This window comes from Equus asinus, chromosome 5 (assembly GCF_041296235.1).
Source record: "Equus asinus isolate D_3611 breed Donkey chromosome 5, EquAss-T2T_v2, whole genome shotgun sequence".
In the NCBI taxonomy this organism is placed as follows: Eukaryota; Metazoa; Chordata; class Mammalia; order Perissodactyla; family Equidae; genus Equus; species Equus asinus.
Genome location: NC_091794.1, coordinates 27609984 through 27629401, shown reverse-complemented (window position 1 = coordinate 27629401; position 19418 = coordinate 27609984). Strand labels below are relative to the sequence as shown.

The window sequence follows — 19418 nt, the reverse complement described above, 5'->3', positions numbered from 1 at the left end:
CAGAGCCCCTGTAATTTAAAAATGTCATCAAGACCAAACTGATAGGTGTACGAGGTGCATTGTTCATGGAGTGTCTGCAAGTGATTTTGATGACCAGTATGCTGTTACTTTACATTCACTACTATATAGTTTTTTATATTTTTATGTTTATATCTTATAACAGTCTTCTCTCCGTGTTCAAATGATAGTTGCTAGTGCTAGAACTCAAGGACATACCCTGAAATCAATAACTTTGAAATGAAAGTGAAATGTAATGATATGCTATGAGAGAAGTGAAACAACTGCCATATTATGCCAAGCTGTTAATCTAGGAGAAAACATGGCAAAATGTTATACAGTTACTAAGAAAATAAGTCTGTGTTAAAGCTTGAGTATGCCACAGTGATTGTAGATTTATGTGCTGCAAGAAGGCATCCCTGATTAGTCTTGAATTATGAGTTTTGATTATATGACATTTTCAGTAACTCATTTAAATAATTTTCATTGTTCTATATCTGTATCTGCATCTAATAGTATCTTCACTATTAGAACAATGATAGCTCCTCATGTGCTCTTAAAAAAACCCAGCCCACTCCCCTTTTTTTGGATTGCCAAAGTGGTACATACTTATTTCAGAAATTCCTAACTTTATAGAAATATGTTTTCAATTATCTGAAAGTTACCTTCTCAAATAATAAATACTAACAGCTTCTATTACGCTCTTGATCCTTTTCTCTTTTGGAGTCCCGTTTTCTCCTCTCCTCATTTAATATCTATAACCTCTTTCTCTCTCTTGGGCCTTTGCTCCCTTCTTTCCTTTCTCCTATAAATAAATATGTTCAAAGATTTCAGTAAAAGAAAAAGAAACCAAAACAGTTGCTTCTCAGTAGGACTCTATAGCTTTCCTGCTCTTCCTAGCTAAGCTTCTTGACCTTCTACTTTTTTCCTTCTCATTCCTAAGATATTGTAACCTGGCTTCTGGCATTCCTTTTCCGCAGTAACTGCTCTCTCTCTTTTTCAGTTATTTGCTTTTAACAAAACAAAAACAAAAAAACTCTGATTAAAAGATAATTCAGGCATATCTTAGAACACACATTTACAGAGAAATGTGCATTGTTGAAAGTCAGTCTTTTTTTTATATTCTCTCCCTGAGATAACCTCTTTTAACCATTTGGTATATTTGTTCAGCTAATCCTACATGTTAATTAATATGTTATTTAGCTCATATATATATTTAAAATGAGAGATATATACATATTCTGTAACTTGCTTTCTATTCTTTACATTTAGATCTATTTCAGTACATTGTATAATGTAGGGCATATTGCTTAATTTCTCTTCCTTTAGTTTCATCATCTATAAAGTGGAGATGATAACAGAACTCACCTCGTATGGTGCTTGTAAGTATGAAATAGGATAATTTATGTAAAACTTAAATCAGAGTCCAACAGATGTATTAGTGCTCAGTAAATGATAGATTTTTTAAATAAAGAATATTATTTATGTTAAAATGTTACATATTCATTATTAGTAGTTTATCAGTGTACAAAGGATGAAGAACATAAATCCCTCTTCAGTGTCATTTTAGGTCTTTACCTTCCCTGATTTTTTTTGTGGCATTTGCTGCAATCTGCTCTCTGCTTTTGAAAATTTTTTCTCTTCCTGGCAACTCTTTGCCCCATTGGATAGTCTTCTTTTTGTGTCAGTGTTATTTAAAAAAAAAATTAGTCATACAGAAACTATTGAGAATATTATGAGTATCCATGTACCTATTACCTCGCTTAAGAAAATAAAATATTATAAATATAGTTCAAGACTGCTAGTTTTCCATCCTGATTACATTGTCTGCCTCATCCCCCAGAATTAACCACTGTTTTGAATTTGGTGCTTATCATTCCCATATACTTTCCATTCTTACAGTTTTCTTCATGTTTCTTGTGCTTGGAATTTATTGAGTTTCTTGGGTCTGTAGGTTTATAGTTTTCACCAAATTTGGAAATTTTTTCTCCATTATTTCTAAACTATTTTTCCTGTTCCCTCTCCTTTTCTTTAGGGACTTTAAGTAGATATATATTGGGTTCATCAAATTTGTCCCATAACTCACTGATATGATTCACTTTTTTTCAGTCTTTTTCTCTGTGTGTTATATTTTGGGCAGTTTCTATTGGTCTGTCTTTAAGTTCAATTAGTCTTTTCTTCTGAAGTGTCTAATCTTCTGTTAATCTCATTCAGTCAGTTTTTTTTTTCCAGATATTTTAATTTTTAGCTCTAGAAGTTTGATTTGGTTCCTTTTTTGTTTTCCATGTCTCATTAACATTCTCATGCTTTCCTCTATCTTAATGAACATATGGGATAGATTTACAATAATTTTTAAAATATCCTTGTGTGCTAATTCTATCATCTGCCATTTCTGGGTCTGTTTTTATTGATTGACTTTTCTCCTCTCTGGTTGTGTTTTCCTGCTTCTGTACATACTTGGTAATTTTTTATTGGATTTTGCAGACATGAATTTTGCCTTTTGAAGGGTCTTAGATATTTTTGCATTCCTTTAACTATTCCTGAGCTTTGTTTTGGGATACAAATTACTTGGAAAGAGCTTGATCCTTGTGAAGCTCGCTTTTAATCCTTTTTAGTGAGACAGGCAGCCTTTAGCATAGGGTTAATTGTCTTAGTTACTGTGACAGTATTTTTCTGAGTACTTCCACTCAGCGCCCCGTATATTAGGAATTTTTCCATTAACTTGGCCCTGTGAGCTCTGGGGATTGTTTCACCTGCTTCTTTCTGTGATTCCTTCCTCAGCCTCAGGTTTCCTTATGTGCATGACTGATCAGAACGAATGTGAAAACTTGAGGGGGACTCTGCAGATCTGTGGAGCTCTCTCTATGCAGCTCTCTCCTCTCTGATATTCTTACCTGTGAATTTTAGACCCCTTCATGTTCCTGAATCCTCAGCTCTCCTCCTCACCTTGTATGGCTACGCTTTGTTTAGCTTCCCCCTCCCTCTGCTGCAGCCTAGAAACTTTTTCCAGGAGTTACCTGTGTCGTTTACAGGACTCACTCGTTTGTTTTCTTCTCACAGGGACCATTGTTTTCCACTGCCTTTGTCCACTTTCTGAAAATCATTGTTCCTTATTTGTCCAGTTTTTTAGTTGTTATAAAGTAGGAGAGTTGATCTGTTCCCTATTATTCTATTGTGGTTGGGAACAATTGCCTGTATATAGAAAGCCATTGGTTTCTAAAATACTGTTAATTATCTTATGCACCTGAATATTAGGTGAGGTGTTGCCGTCCCAAAAGGCTTATATTTGAGACCTTCTGAAGTTCCTCATATTACAGGGTAATTTCTAAGTTATTTTGCATGGCAATTGACTATTTGAGAAGAACATGTTGGCTTGAAATGTCCTTTAGTCAGTGTCTGTTTGGATGTTTATAGAATATGCAATGAGTGTAGAATTTAACACAGATTAAATAATAATTCCTGAGTATGACCTTAAAATCTGCAAGTACTGGATGTTGTATGCAAGTTTTTTTGAAAGACTAAGAAGTGTACTAAAGAGTAATGTAGAGACTATATTATAGAGATTATAATAAATAATTCAGCAAATATTTATTGAGCTCCTCTTACATGCTGGTCACATGCCCCCAGGTGCTGGGCATAAAATGGTAAATACGTGAGATATTCTTGAGTTTTGCCCTATTGGAGCTTAGAATCCAATGAATTTAGAAACTGAAACATATGAATGTTATAAGTGGAAAGACTCTTAGAAGCCATTGAGTTTTTTTATTTTACAAAAAAGGAAATTGAGACCTCCCAAAAGAAAATGACTACTTAAAGTTACACAACCATTTAATGGGTTGAAATATTATGTCTGACTCTTGGTATAGTGATTTTCGACCTCCGCTGTTAAATGAGGTCTGTCATACTTAAGAATGCCTTCTCTCTCTGGGCTAGACTATTTTAGATATAGTAAAAATTTCACATAAAGAAATTTCAAGGGCCGGCCCTGTGCGTGAGTTGCTAAGTTGGCGCGCTCTGCTTTGGTGGCCCAGGGTTTCGCTGGTTTGGATCCTGGGCATGAACATGCTACCACTCATCAGGCCACGCTGAAGTGACGTCCTGCATAGCACAACCAGCAGGACGTACAACTAGATTATACACCTATGTACTGGGGGGCTTTGGGAAGAAGAAGAAGAAGAAGAAAAAAAAAAAAAAAGATTGGCAACAAATCTTAGCTCAGGTGCCAATCTTTAAAAAAAAAAAATTCAGAACACTAAGAAACCGGCCAAGGAGTTCATATACCTCTTTATTTTCCCTCACAGAATGCAGTGCTTAGTCATTATTTAGATATTACCTGCATTGTTTTCAGTATTTTTCCAAAAAATGATAAACTTTAATTATTTAAGGAGTCATGGGCCTTGAGTGAGCTTTACTCTTTCACAGTGGGAGCAAATGATTGTTGGAATGGGTGGGAAGAAGGGGATACTCTCCGTCTCTGACAGAGCATGTAATTTCCAGGTTGTCTGTTGCACATGGGGAAAGAATGTGTTGGCCCATGGTGAAATTTACTTCTGCCCACCACCCAAGTCTTATAACGACATACATATATGTATATGTATGCAGATAAATAGCTGTAACTAGCATTTATTGAGCACTGAACAAGGTTGGGATTATTTTAAATTCTGTCTTGTATTATTTCATTTAATCCTTAGAACAGTCCCATTAGACTCTGTTCAAGGTAAAGTCCCACTGGATCTGTTTCATGTATATCCTATTGGGCTTGACAAAAGTATCACCTGATAGCCAATCAATAATAGTAATAACAATAATGATGATGCTTATTTTGTGATAGGTACTATCCAAGTGATACACATCTCTTAACTCTTTCATAACTTTTATAGTTAAATTTGGTTTACTATGAAAGTTGCTAATGCAGCCCATGATATTTGAAACATTGGGAGTAGGAGTGGGTAGAAGAAGCAAATGGGAACAGTTCAGTTTGAATTTGAGGTCATTCATAATATCTGTAAACTCTGAAGAAATCTTGTGGGCAGAAATTGCAGGTAATACTCTACTATGTATACATTTTTATGAGGGAGTGTGACTGCAAGCTTATGACACTGAAAGCCAGTTGCATCCCTGTGCCTCGTCCCCTGTCAGCCTTTCTAGCTGTGTTTCCAGTGATCTTGAGGACAGAATGTCAATTTGCAAAGTTAGGCTACTTCTGGGTTAAAAATGAAGTCTTCTTGAGGAGTTTGAAATGGTACATAGTTATAATTATCTTTTCGTGGTGTTGATTTTTTTGGGGGGGGGTAAAGGATTAGGTGAAATGGATTTAGTAAGGCACTAAAGTTAAAATCTGGCTTTATTGGGAAAATGTTATTATTGTTATTTTTTAGTAAAGAGAGAAGAGGTGAGTTTTAGAGATAATATTTTAAATTACTGCATTTTGTTCTTCCTTCTCCCCTTCTCAAAAATACCACATGGAATATTCCATTCATTACTGCCTGAGAAAGTCATTACTTTGCAAGCTGCAGTTGCTGAAATGGTTTAGTGGAAGAAATGTTTGCTTGTACATATATATATATATATATATATATATATATATTTTTTTTTTAGTGTTTTTTTTTTTTTTGGTAGTTGTGTTTTGACTGTCCAAATGGTAGCAAACAAGAAGAAGCAGATTTAAATTTATATCGGGCAAACGTGTTTGTGGAGCATTTCATCAGATGACTCCCTGTCAGCCTCCTATCTTGAAAAGAGGGATTAATGAAATACCTTCTGAAGCAGCAGTGAACTCTTGTGGAATAAATCCTGACATCTTTCACAGTGTTTTGTGGGATAATTTCAAGTTCTTCAGATACAGATTACATAAAGAAGCTTGTAGGACACGTGACACATTCTGATTTCTTGTATTTTAAATAGTAGAAAAATTGCTACCTCTAAGAATGGATCCTGGAGAGATCTTGTCACAGTTATAACTTTTTATCTATGGTTTTATCTCACAACTTTATTTTTAATTTTTTATTCTTATAGACAACTTAAAATAGTTTGCAATAAACTGCTTTATATATAAAGTATTGTAATGGTAGAGTAATGGATTGCCTGTGCATTGTAACCACAAAGGTAAGATACAGTATGCTTGTTACATTTCATTGTTAGTGACAGAATGTGAGAGACCTTTTTGTTCACAGTGTATTTTAACAATAAAGTGTAACCATTGTTATATTTTTGAAAATAGATATTTGAATCCATGTGATGCTTAGTTTGTATCCCTTAGGAAAGGTAGTATTCTGAAATGTGTTTCAGATAGCTAAAAATAGTGTATTGAACAGATATTTTTTTCCCTGAGATTTATAGGAAGCTTTTCTCCCAACAGCAGAGGTTTGTAAGGCCTTGATTATGCTTAAATCTTTTAGGTATATTCTCAAAATTCTCCCCCTCTACCTTAGTTTCTCTCCCAACGTCTTGTGCTGGTTGAAAGTATAACTCATTTTGAGAACATTTTCTGGACTCTTCCATCTATTGCAAATATAGTTAATTTTTTTTAAGAAGAGGAAAATAGTCAAGTTCTGATTATGTTGCCTTGGAAAGATCTTGATTAGGGTTTAAAATGATTAAACTTCTATAAGTACTCCTTAAAGTACTTGTTTTCAAGTCTGTTTTGCTCATTTTCCTCAAGTGCAGCATACTTGACATAATCTCCAAGTTTGGTTTCTTTTGTTTTTGAGCACCAGTTTGTGGACATTGTGTGATTTTGTAAGATTCAGGATGCTTACATTTTAAATTTATACTTTGGTTTTTAAACTATGGAATAATTTACTATTTTGCTTTCATTTCTATAAACATGACATAGTTATTGTTAGATGAAATTGTTGAGATTTTAAATTATGTTCAGTAAATTTATAAATTCTGAAAGTCGGCTATTCCTAGGTAGTGAATTATTTCTCACAAGAGGAAAAGCGAGAAAACTGATGGAAATTAGTTTTGTTTGCTTGTTGCTCACAGAGATAATAGTTCAAACAATAGTAGTTTTGATCAGGTACAAACATATTCATTATCTGGTCCCATTCTGTTTATTAGGGGATGTCTTCTCTGTGCCTCTAGGTAAACTGTCTCATTGGAATATTCTTAAAGAATGTTTAAAGGGCAGTAAGCCTGGAAAACAGTTTTGTTTTGTTTCTCTGAGTTCTTTCCATGGTTGTCTGTGGTTTGTTCTCCCAGTGATTTACCTTTTATCACTTCATTTTAGTTTTCATTTCTGCTATTATAGCAAGGCTATTTGAAATCATCTATCTCTTCTCTCTGCTCTGTCCTTCTTGATAGGTGAAAAAATTTTTGCATTTGGCTCTTTTTAAGCAAAAGAGAGCTAAGCTACTATTGTTAAAAATTGTATGGAATCAACATCCTAAAGTTTCTATAAATTATTATTATGTAACTGTTAAAGCAAAAATAGAAAAAGATGTAGGTTGGAAATTAGGAGGCCTAAAACATTATTTGTAGTTACTTTTGAAAGAGCTAAATTAAAATGATTACTTCTATTATTAGAAATAAAAACCCTTTGAGCATATTTAACCAATAACTGCAGCAAGAAGAGCAAAATTCTTCATTTTCTTTTCATCTAAGGCGCTACATGTTTTTTCCCCCTTGGGTCGTTGCTCTCTTTTCTGATTTTTAGAGAGCTTTATGGTTTTATATGTGTTTTTAAAGTCTGACAATATAGTTGATGTAATTCTGTCATGTTAATACTAACACACCTTTCCAAGTGAGATTTTTTCATCATCCGCCTCCCCTCTCTCCCACTTGTGTAGGCACGGTGAGCTAGGTAGGCATGTTGCATCACTGCTGCCATGGCTACCCTAAGAACAGGCATGTGGGTTGAGCTAAAGCAGTGGTGATTAGTTTTCCAGGTTTTCTCCCCCCGTAACTATATGTTCTTCACAATGAAGACTCTTATTTTAAAACGTTTACAAATGACTAGGTTGTGAGATGTGATGACTGAATCATCACTGCTGCCGATCTGCCAGATCTTGGCTCCAGTTACAGTAGTAGATTAATGCCGTTCCTGTTGAGGATGGTCAGAAATAGCTCTACATTCCTTTTCTGATTAATACATTTTAAGCACAAATGTCATGTTTCTTTTGCCTCTGAGTGAAAATGAAAATGTGTTTCCTCTTTGAATTTTTAAAAATATTCCTCTGAATTTAGATATTTTGCAGGGGAAAAGATCCTAGTGAGCATTATCTATCATGGCAGTATTTCTGATTATTGTGGGTATACGTACATAGATTTTTATGTAGTTTAGTCGGCTTGGATACAATATTTTATTTTGTGCCTTTCCACATAATGTCTTTCTAAGATATTTACTTTTGTGTCCGTAAATCCTTATATTCTTGACTAGCTTGTTTGTAAATGTATGTCAGCTGGGATAGAGTTAATGTTGTTAGGGGGCCTGGCGGGGAAGTATAGTTTTTTCAGGCTCATTAACCCTATAGGAAAATTAGCATACGAGGTCCAACAAGTGATTTGGGAGTGTTGTTAATATACAGTATGTTTTCTTTTGTTAGCAGTAAAGCACTATATAAACTGCAGCTAAGGTCATTCGTATCTTTAGTGTAGAGATTTCTCAGTGTCCATTAACTTCTGAGAGAGGGAGTTGCATAACCTTAGTACCAGAATTTCTTCAGTAGAATCATGTCTTTCTCCATCTTTTGTTATACTGCTTATTGATCAAGTAGAAAAGGGATGTTCTCTATCTCTATTAATTTTAGAGTCATTTAGCACAAGTTTAGGTGACAGGAAAAAAGACTTGAAAAAGAAATTTTTCCCGTATGTTCTTCACTAAGCTTAGGAAAGAGAAAAGGAACTTTCATATTTCAGGAGATTCTCTTACACTCAGTACCAATTGTTATTATTTTTATTATTTAACTTATTTGCCAAAACTTGGGAGTCCGTGTTAACTTGAACTGTTAGGGCAGTTGCTGTTAGGGCAATATTTGAAGTATATGCAGTCTTGGGGGTCTCTTCCAGTTAAGGAATTGCCAATACGTTTGTTTTAGGAGTTGCAGACTAAGTTTTCAGTATTTTTATTAAGTCTTTTTTTCAATTCTTGCGAGGTGTTTGCTTCTTTGTGATCTTGATGCATAATAATTTTCTCTGTTTGTAAGTCCTTACCCCCAGATCTTACTAACCCTTCAGATTCCAGCTAATAGATTACTTCCTCAGGGAAGCCTTCCTTGATGCCTAAGCTTGAATAAAGTTCCTCTACTTCTATAAGTATACTTTACTTTTCCTTTATACACACAGTGTATTTGTGTATTTGTGTGATTCTTTGTTGATGTCAGTTCTGTTACTGGACTATAAGCTTTACAAAAGTAAGACTGTTTTGTTCTCCGTGTTATCCCCGATGCCTGACCAAGTGTCTGAGCATCTCCATATAGTGGATGCTCAGTAAATAATTGTTCAATGAATGAACTTTGGCACAGATGTTCCAAACTTACGGATTTTAAAAAAATGAATATCTTACTTTGAAATGCATTTTAAGTCCTATTTTGAATATGGTTGTATGTTGACATCCTGGAATTATCACTAAAATTTATTTCTCTTTTTGTATTTATAATGAATCAAAAGGATCCAGAAAGTGGCCTGTCTTCCCAGTGTTTTCCACTTGTTTCTTAGTTTATGGTGGGGATGGAATAAATCATCATGTCTTGACACTTAATTGGCTACTAGTCACTCAAGTATTTGATTTGTTGACTGATTGTATATACATGGTGTATGTTTTTTTTTCTGGCTTATACTTAATTTAGGAGAGACAGATCCTTTTTCATTTTATAGGACTTGCCTCCATCTTTAACCTGCAAAATGTTAACTAGCAACGTCAGCATTGTCCAATAGAACTTTATCCACTGATGGAAATGTGGTATATCTGTGCAGTTCTATTCATTAGTACATGAAATGGTGCCAATTTGACAGAGGAACTGAATTTTAATTTTCACCAATTTAAGTAGGCTTATAGTATTGATTTGTAACAACCATTCTCATACACCAGCCAACCCTTCACTTATTTACTCCTCCTAAATTTTTAAACATTTTTTTTGAGTGAGTAGTAAACTCACATATTACTCAAAATAAACTCAAGAATCAAAACTGTCATTAAAAGGTTTATGTAGCTGTGTCTCACTTCTATTCCATCTCTCTCTGGCCCTCATAGGAAATTATTTTTATTTGTTTCTATCTTTCCAGTGTTTATACATATACAAGAATTAAGAATGTTTTTATTTCTCCCTTTCCTTATACAATAGATAGTTTTATATTTATACAATCTTTTGCCCCTTGCTGGTTTTACTTATAATTTCCTGTTCTGTCTATTTTAGTACACAGTGCTTTTCCTCATTAATTTTTACAGAAATAAAGTATTTCATTGTGTGAATGTATCATAGTTTCTTTAACCAAACATGGACTTCTTTTTTTCCTTTTGGTAAGGAAGATTGTTCCTGAGCTAACATCTGTGCCGGTCTTCCTCTATTTTGTATGTGGGTCACCGCCACAGCGTAACTTTGTGAGTGGTGTGTAGGTCCACACCTGGGACCTGAACCTGAGAACCCTGGGCCACCAAAGCAGCGCGTGCAAATTTAACTACTGCACCACCAGGCCAGCCCCAAACACGGACTTTTTAATTTAATAAGTGACCCATGACAATTGGTTCTAATTGGAGAAAGATTAAAGTTGGATCTGTACTTAATACTGTATATCATGAAAAATTACAAGTTTTCAAAAGATACAAATGTGTTTTTGCCGGACACTAAAGTTCTTTCTAACTTTTTACTATTATAAACAGTGCTTCAGTAAGCAACTTTGTATGGATGTCGTTTTATATTTGTGCAGGTACGTCTGTATAACGTGAGATTGCTGGTTTAGAGAGTAGACGCGTCTGTAGTTCTGGTAGCTCTTGCCAAGTTCTCCTCCATTGGGGTTGTGTTATTTGCATTCCCACCAGCAGTGAATGTATGAGAGTGACTCCCTGCGACTTTGTCGACAGACCGTATTTTCAAGTTTTTGTATTTCTGCCAATTTGTTGTGTGAGAAATGGTGTATAAATGTAGTTTTAATTTGCATTTCTCATATATTTAAGCAACGTTTATTATATTTTATACTTTGATCTGTTGGCTTGTTGGTCTTCTCAATTTCTCAGAGCCCTTCATGTAACAGGAGATTATCTTTTGTTTATGATATGAGTTGCAGGTTTTTTTCTCACACTTTGTCATGGTGTTATTATTAGTTCTCTTTTCTTCTTTGGCTTCTGAATTTTGAGTCAGAGATAAGACTTTCCACGTTCCAGAGTTATAAAGAATTCACCCGGGTCTTCTTTTGGTACTTTATATAGGGTTTCAGTTTTAAATCTTTGGGCCATTTGAATATTATCTTGATGTCTAGTGTTAGTTGTGGAAACAGTATAATATTTTTCCATGTGACTACTTATTTGTTCTGGTGTCATTTGTTAAAAAATATATATTTACCCCCACTGAATTGAAATGACACATTTTGACAAATAAATTACATGTGTATTTGGGTCTGTTTCTGGACATTTGATTCTGTTTCATTGGTCTGTCCATTCATGAACCAATTTGACAGTGTTTTATTTGTTGAAGCTTTTTCGTATGCCTTAACATCTAATATAATTATCCTTTCTCAGTGCTTCTCTGTTTTTGAGCTTTTTCTTAAAAAAGGCTATTTTTTCTTGTTTGATTTTCCATATAAACGTTAGAATCACCTTATCTAGTCTGAGAAAAAGTATTTTGCTATTGCAAACACCCTCTAAATAAGTAGTACACCTTAGGGAATGTTTTCCTTCCCATTAGGGAAAGGCAGGAGGGCTGGGTAAGTTTCTCTCTTATGTACCTTCCCAACTACTGGTGTAAACTACCAACAAGAGGCTAGGCAATAGTCTTGACTCCCTAGCCTGGGGAGCAGGATTTTAAATTCATCTCTTAAATTTCTTACCAGTTGACTTTTGTTTAATCAAAGACACATTTTACCTGTTTCATAAGGTTTGCCTAGCCCTTTGCTCCGTGACTTTATCAGTTGACTGAGGTTACCTGCCTTTTGATTAAATGAAATAGGTTTATTTCTGGTGCCAGCTGTGGTCGGTGTTGAATGCCCAGAGGGCTGTGTTGAGAATTCTAACAGGCTGAAGGAAAGAGTGCTGTCATCAACTAGCAGTCTTTGCTATGGCTGAGGGATGCAGAAGGGTAGGGGATTTGACAGAACAATGGAATCATTTGTGTTTAATTTAGTTTGAAAATCTTTACATGTTATTGAATGATCACCTGTAGCATTTGAAATGACTCCAGTTTTTGGATGCTTTGTAATTTATTTAATGAGTTAACGTTTGGATAATTTCTGTTTATTTCACTTAAAATGATGTACTTGATGCTTAATCTCTGAGCATAACTATGATTCTTTAGGTGAGGAATTTCTAGTATAAAAGATATGAAGATTTTTAGTGTTTTGATAAATATTGCCACAATTTCTAAACTTTAATCACCTTCAGACTGTTTTCCCAGTTAAAGTATCCTATTTCAAAGATTGTATTTTTCCTTTTTCTCTCCAGAGCCCCCTGGGTACATAGTTGTCTATTTTTAGTTGTGGGTCCCTCTAGTTGTGGCATGTGGGATGCCACTTCAGCGTGGCTTGATGAGCGGTGCAACGTCTGTGCCCAGGATCTGAACCAGCGAAACCCTGGGCCGCCGAAGCAGAGCTCGCAAACTCAACCACTCGGCCACAGGGCCGGCCCCCCCCTTTTTTTTAAAAAAAGATTTTATTTTTGCTTTTTCCCTGTTTTATTATTAAATGTATTTTTACTAAATTGTTTCTCCATTTATATCTGGAAAGGCTCATTATAGCTCCTAATCTTATCTATTATGATTGTATTTCTTTGAACTTTTTAGAATATACTATTGTCTTGTTTCTTGACTATTTCTCCTTTTTGTTAATTTTTAATATCCAAGCAATGTTCACCTGGGGTTCACCTTGTTTGAGACCTACTGAATTGGAATAATAGAGGTTGCTTTCAAGTACTACTGTATTTCTGCTCATCCTTTTACAATCGGATTTTCAAATGAGTGAGGATAATAGTGTCTTCTGTTTTTCTTATTTTATCACTCTCTGACTTTTCAAATTCCCTGACAGTCTGCATTCTGTATATAGTCAGCAGTCACTCAGCTGCAGTTGTGCCACTTAGGACAGAGAATAAAGGATAATATGGGGCCAGCCCGGGGCGCAGTGGTTAAGTGTGCGTGTTCCGCTTCGGTGGCTCAGGGTTCGCTGGTTCCGATCCCGGGTGCAGACATGGCACTGCTTGGCAACTATGCTATGGCAGGTGTCCCACGTATAAAAAGTAGAGGAAGATGGGCATGGATGTTAGCTCAGGGCCAGCCTTCCTCAGCAAAAAGAGGAGGATTGGCAGCAGTTAGCTCAGGGCTCATCTTCCTCAAAAAAAAAAAAAAAATGATGATAGTTAAGAGCTCAGGCTCTAGAGGCCTTTGAAGTTCTATTCCCAGCACTTGATTCCTGGATTTGTCGCTTATTCCTTCTGTTTCAGTTTCCACATCTCTAAAATGGGGAAAATAATGGTGCCTACTTTACAGGGTCGTTACAGATTAATTTAGCTGATAGCTGTCAAGTGTGTGAAACAATGACTACCACATAGGAAGAGTTTACTCATTGTTAGCAGATCTTTTTAATAATTTTTGTTAAATAGCAATAAAATATATAGCCTTCTTGTTGGACAGATCAGTCTTTTCTGAATCATTGTGTCTGACAGTGTTGGTTTTTCCTCTTTATTATTCTTTTTCCTTGCCTTCTATGACTAGGGTGCTGATTCTCTTTCTTTATTAGGGCGGATGGTTTAGGTACAGCTCTATTATTAAGGCAAGCTGCAAGTAGGAATGAAAGGAAAATGAACAAGGATGAGATTTAAAGACACTTCTTTCTGCCTTATCTGTCTTCTTTTGCTGCTTGTATTTTGGATTTGAGAGTTATGCTGATCCCTCGTCTTTGGAGACAGCTCCCTGAATCTCTGGTTGCCAAAAGTTCATGACTGTAATAACTGTGACACTTCTTTTGGTGATTAGTGTGTTCTCATATGGATAAAGAAAAAGAATTGTCCATATGTGGGAATAGTAGATATTCGTTTGTGATTCCAGTGGGGTACTCAACAACTATTTGTTTTAACTGAATAACTGATATAATGGTAGGTGATAAATCACCAGAAAAATGTTGAATTCTTTTGGCTTATCAGTTTGGGGATTATGAACAGAGAAATTTGTCTCTTTTGGGTGAAACAGCTGTCTTTTATTTAAATGTTCATATTTATATGTCAGGCCACTTTTACTTGTGCTAGGTTGTATTAAAATTGTATGTTAGCCAGCAGGTTGAAAGGGATGTGAGACCTTTTACAAGGAAGTCCCAGTACAGAGAGTTCAGACTTTGTAGTTTTGAAAGTTAGATTTTGATAGTGAATGGAAATACTGCCCTCTACTGTTGGCTTATTGTTTTACTGCCATGTAAAAATGTTCAATAACCTACACTAGGATGGTTTTTAAAGTATATATTAGTTCGGAGTATAACTATATAAAACATTACTCTGATAACTTGTTGATAGATTTATTACCTCATGCTAACTCCCATTATATATGTATGTTGTCCTCATTTTGGCTTTTAGAAAATCCTGAAACAAACTTTAGTCTTTCTCGTTTTGTATGGTGAGCTTGAAGTAGCTGCTATAATAATTCCTTATGGTTGTGTGATTCGTAGCTTGTATTGATAGCTTATAAGCAAACTAGAAATAAGTTCTACAGGTAAAGATAATTTTTCTGAAATAATCATCGTTTTAATTTATCTTATTTATGTATTTGACATTTTAATAAGTATTGAATAGGGATGTAAGATCTTTGTGTGTTTACTTAAAGGAGGCACTGCCTAAACAATGGTGATACGGAGCAGAATTTAACCTCTGGATTTCATAGTTTTCACTATAAAATGAGGGAATTAGAAGAGGTGATTTTTAAGATTCCCTTTAGCTTTGCTGAGTACCTACTGTATATAAAGTATTGTACTGGCTATGAGAGAGATATGAAAAAACAAAGATGGTTAGTATTGTTCTTACTCTAGATCAGGGGTCAGCCAGTGAGCCGTATCAGGCCACATCCATTCATTTACTTATTATCATGGCTACTTTCGTTCTACAACGGCAGAGTGGAGGAGTTGCAAAAAAGACCATATGACCTGCAAAGCTGAAAATATTTACTGGCCCTTTACAGAAAATGTTTGCTGGCCCCTGCCCCAGAGGAACTTCTGGTCTAGTGCAGAAGATAAATATCTAAACAATAATTCTAAATGAGTGTTTTTAAAAAACACATAGACAAAATGCCAGGAGTAGTTTAAATAAAGTTAGTACACAATAAAGGAAAATACGCTTGCATCATTAGCACTATTCTCCCAGTTCAGTAGTGTATTCACATCTTCTAATAATTCCCAGATTCCTGTTTATCAGCCATTCGCAGGTATCCTGCTTCACAGCCTCCTTATTAATATTGTCTTTTTTTTTTTTTTTTGTAAAATGCACAAGTCTAAGTATGCAGCTCAGTGCCTTTTTATAACTGTGATCACTACCCATGTAAAGATATAAAACATTCTCGGTATCCTAGAAGACTCCTTTTTGCTGTTTCTAAAACAGTATGCCCTCTCCAGAGGTAATCTTTTTTCTGACCTATATCACTTTAGATAGTTTTGAACTTCTTTGTAATCATACAGTGTATATGGTTGCTTATGGCTTCTTTTAGTCAGCATCTGTGTCATTGTGTGTGTCAGTAGTTCACTCCTTTTTATTGCTATATAGTATTCCATTGTATGAATATACTACTGCTTGTTTATTCTGCTATTGTGGGAATTAGAGTTGTTTCCAGTTTGGGGCTATTATGAATAAAGCAGTTTCAAACATTTTTGTACAAATCTTTTTGTGGACATATGCACTTATTTCTTTTGGTTATTCTTCCTGAGAGGTAGAGGTTTAAATTCATCTTATAGAGTCTTTACCAGAAAGTTTTCATTTAATGGGACGAGATGAGAGGGAGAAATCAGAGACACATTTTCACCTACTTTATAAGTTTGACTGTCCCCTGCTCCATTACAAAGTATGACTTTAGATTTCTTCATAAACCTGTGAAAAGGCAACCTACCTTTTGACTAAATCAGACAGATTTTATTTCTGATGCCAACTTTGGTTGACGTTGGGTGTTTAGAGGTCTTTGCTGAGAATTCTGATAACAGGTTGAAGGAAGGAGTGCTGTCATCAATTAGCAGCCTTTGCCATGGCTGAGGGATTGGAGAAGGGTAGGGGACTTGGCAGAACAATGGGATCATTTGTATTTAATATATTTTGAGGGGCCGGCCCGGTTGCGCAGTGGTTAAGTTCGCACGTTCCGTTTCTCTGTGGCCCCCGGTTCACTGGTTCGGATCCCAGGTGCAGACATGGCGCCGCTTGGCACGCCATGCTGTGGTAGGCGTCCCACATATAAAGTAGAGGAAGATGGGCACGGATGTTAGCTCAGGGCCAGGCTTCCTCAGCAAAAAGAGGAGGACTGGCAGAAGTTAGCTCAGAGCTAAGCTTCCTCAAAAAAAAAAAATTTTTTTTTTGAAAAACCTTACATGTCATTGAATACAGTTCTATAGCATTTAAAGTTACTTCGTTGTTTGGATATGTCATAAGATTTCTTAATTTATTGTACTTTTCACTTTTAGAATGTCTGCTCTTTTTTAGAGATTCCATTTTTCTTTTTAAATTCATAATTGCATCTACTTTGTGTATCCTTTCCTCTGTGTTAGTATTTTACATATTTAAAATTGCCATTTTAAAGTTCTTTTCTGTTAGTTCTAACATATATGTCATCTGTGGTTCTATTGTGTGTCTACTTTTGATTGCTGTTCTCTTATTTTCTTGTTTTCCTGCTTCTTCCCTTATCTTGAATTTTTTTGTCATGTGCTTTACGTAATATGTAAAAGAACCTTTGAGATTGAGCCAATGTTCTTGGCCTTTCAAGAATCTAGAATGAAACTAACCAATTAGAAGTTGAGTTTGCTTAGGGCTAGGTTGCTGCATTAGTTCCTTTCAGCTCATTTCTGTTTTCAGATATTTTCAGATAAGGGTGAGATCAGTGCTGTCTTTCATAGGTCCTTTCAACCAGCAGGACTTTAGGATCTAAGTGTGAGACTGCAGAAGTGTTTCACTGCTTTTCCAACCCAATTCCTAGCCTCCAGCATTCTTAATACTCTCAGTAAATATCTCATTAGGGTTATCCAATGTGTAGGGACAAAAAACTCTCCATTTTAGGTTCCACCATATTCCAACTTGTCATGCCAAGCCAGATGTCCTTAAAAATTCCACTCCTTACCCCAGCAGAGTTCCTTAATTTATATCAAGCCCAATCCTTTGCCTCCCGGGGTCTGAACTTGCCAAATACTCCATTTAGGTAAATATCTGCCCTTTCTCATCTCTTTGGAATTGGAATTCTTTAGACTAATTTGTGTTCAGAAATTTCCATTTTTTTAAAATTGAACTTCTTATTTTGTGATGATTGTAGATTCATGTTGGTTTGTAAGCAGTGATGGAGATCTCACCTGCACTTTACCCAGTCTCCTCCAGTTTTAACTATAGTACGATATTACTAACCAGGATATTAACATTGATACAGTGAAGATACAGAACATTTCCATCACCACAAAGATCCCTGATGTTGCTTTTTTCTAGCCACACCCACTTTCCTCCCACCCCCTCATCCCCTTCTTAATTTATGGCAACTAATTTGTACTCCTTTCTATAATTTTGTTAAGAATTTTATCTAAATGGAGGAATAAATATGTAACCTTTCGGAATTAGCTTTTTTTTTCACTTAGCATAATTTTCTGGAGATTCATCCAGAAGATGGTGTGGCGTGTATCAATAGTTTGTTGTGTTGTGTTGCTGAGTACTGTGCCATGATATGGATGTGCTACTGTTTAACCATTCATCTGTTGAAGGATGTCAGAATTTTTCCAGTTTTTGGCTTTTACAGATAAAGCTGCTCTTAAACATTTGTGTACAGGTTTTTGTGTGAACATGAGTACTCATTTCTCTGGGATAGATACCCAGAAGTGCTGGGTTATATGGTACTTGCATATTTATTTTTTTAAGAAACTACTAAACTGCTTTCCAGAGTGGCTGTACCATTTTACATTGCCATCAGCAATGTGTGAATGATCCAGTTTCTCTGCATCCTGGCCAGCATTTCGTGTTGTCACTCTTTTTTTATTTTAGCCATTTTCATAGGTGTGTAGTGATATCTCATTGTGATTTTAATTTAATTTCCCTAATGGCTAATGATGTTGAACATCTTTTCATGTGCTTATTTTCTGTCTGCGTATCCTTCTTAGTGAAATATCTCTTTATGTCTTTTGCCCATATTCTATTTGTTTTTTTTTACTGTTGAGTTTTGAGAGTCCTTTACATAGTCTAGCATACTAGTCTTTTGTCAGATATGTTATTTGCAAATATTTTCTTCTAGTCTATAGCTTGTGTTTTCCTCCTCTTATTAGGATCTCTCATGGTGCAAAAGTTTTTAGTTTTGATGAAGTCCAGTTTATGAATTTATCCTTTCATGGATAGTGCTTTTGGTAGCAAATCTAAGATCTCCTTGCGTAGCCGTAGGTTTTGAAGATTTTCCTCCTGTTTTTAAGTCCATGATCCATTTTGAGTTAGTTTTTAATTAGATGTGAGACTTGGGTTGAGGTAGTTTTTTTGGTTTGTTTTTTTGCCTGTATATCTTCAGTTGCTCCAGCACCGTTTGTTGAAAAGGCTATCTTTCTCCCACTGAATTGTTTTTACAGCTTTGTCAGAAATTGGTTGGGCGTATGTGTGTGGGTCTGTTCTGTTCCATTGATCTTTGTGTTTATCCCACCACAAATACCACACAGTCTCGATTACTTTAGCCATACAATAAGTTTTAAATTGGGTAGACTGTTTCCTCCCACTTTATTCTTCTTCAACATGGTTTTAACTTTTCTAGTTCCTTTGCCTTTCCAAATAAATTTTACAGATCTTGCCTGTATCTACAAAACGTCTTGCTGGAGTTTTGATAGGATTTTAACTGTATTAAATCTGTGTGTCAGTTTGGGGAAAATTGACAGCTTTACTATGTTGAGCCTTCTAATCTATGAATGTAGTGTGGCTCTACATTTATTTAACGTATCTTTAATTTCTTTCATTAGCATTGTGTAGTTTTCAGCATGCAAGTCTGGTACATTTTGTTAGAGTTACAAACTAGTATGTCATTTATGTTTTGAGTGATTATAAATGATACTGTATTTTTTATTTCAATATTCATTGCTATTATATAAAAATACAG

General features: G+C 35.3%; 1 protein-coding gene across 15 annotated transcripts in view; it reads left to right on the top strand.

Moving 5' to 3' along the window:
- Window positions 1-19418, top strand: part of DLG1 (discs large MAGUK scaffold protein 1) — a 256957-nt gene that overhangs the window by 35867 nt on the left and 201672 nt on the right. Inside the window, exon 1 of one of the 15 annotated variants that reach the window (XM_070509133.1) lies at window positions 5963-6102. The exons of the other annotated variants lie outside the window; for them this stretch is intronic. Within the exon in view, the coding sequence (XP_070365234.1) occupies window positions 6073-6102 (30 nt within the window). The 5' untranslated portion in view covers window positions 5963-6072. Of the gene's footprint in view, window positions 1-5962; window positions 6103-19418 lie in introns of those variants that run through there. 15 annotated transcript variants of the gene reach the window in all.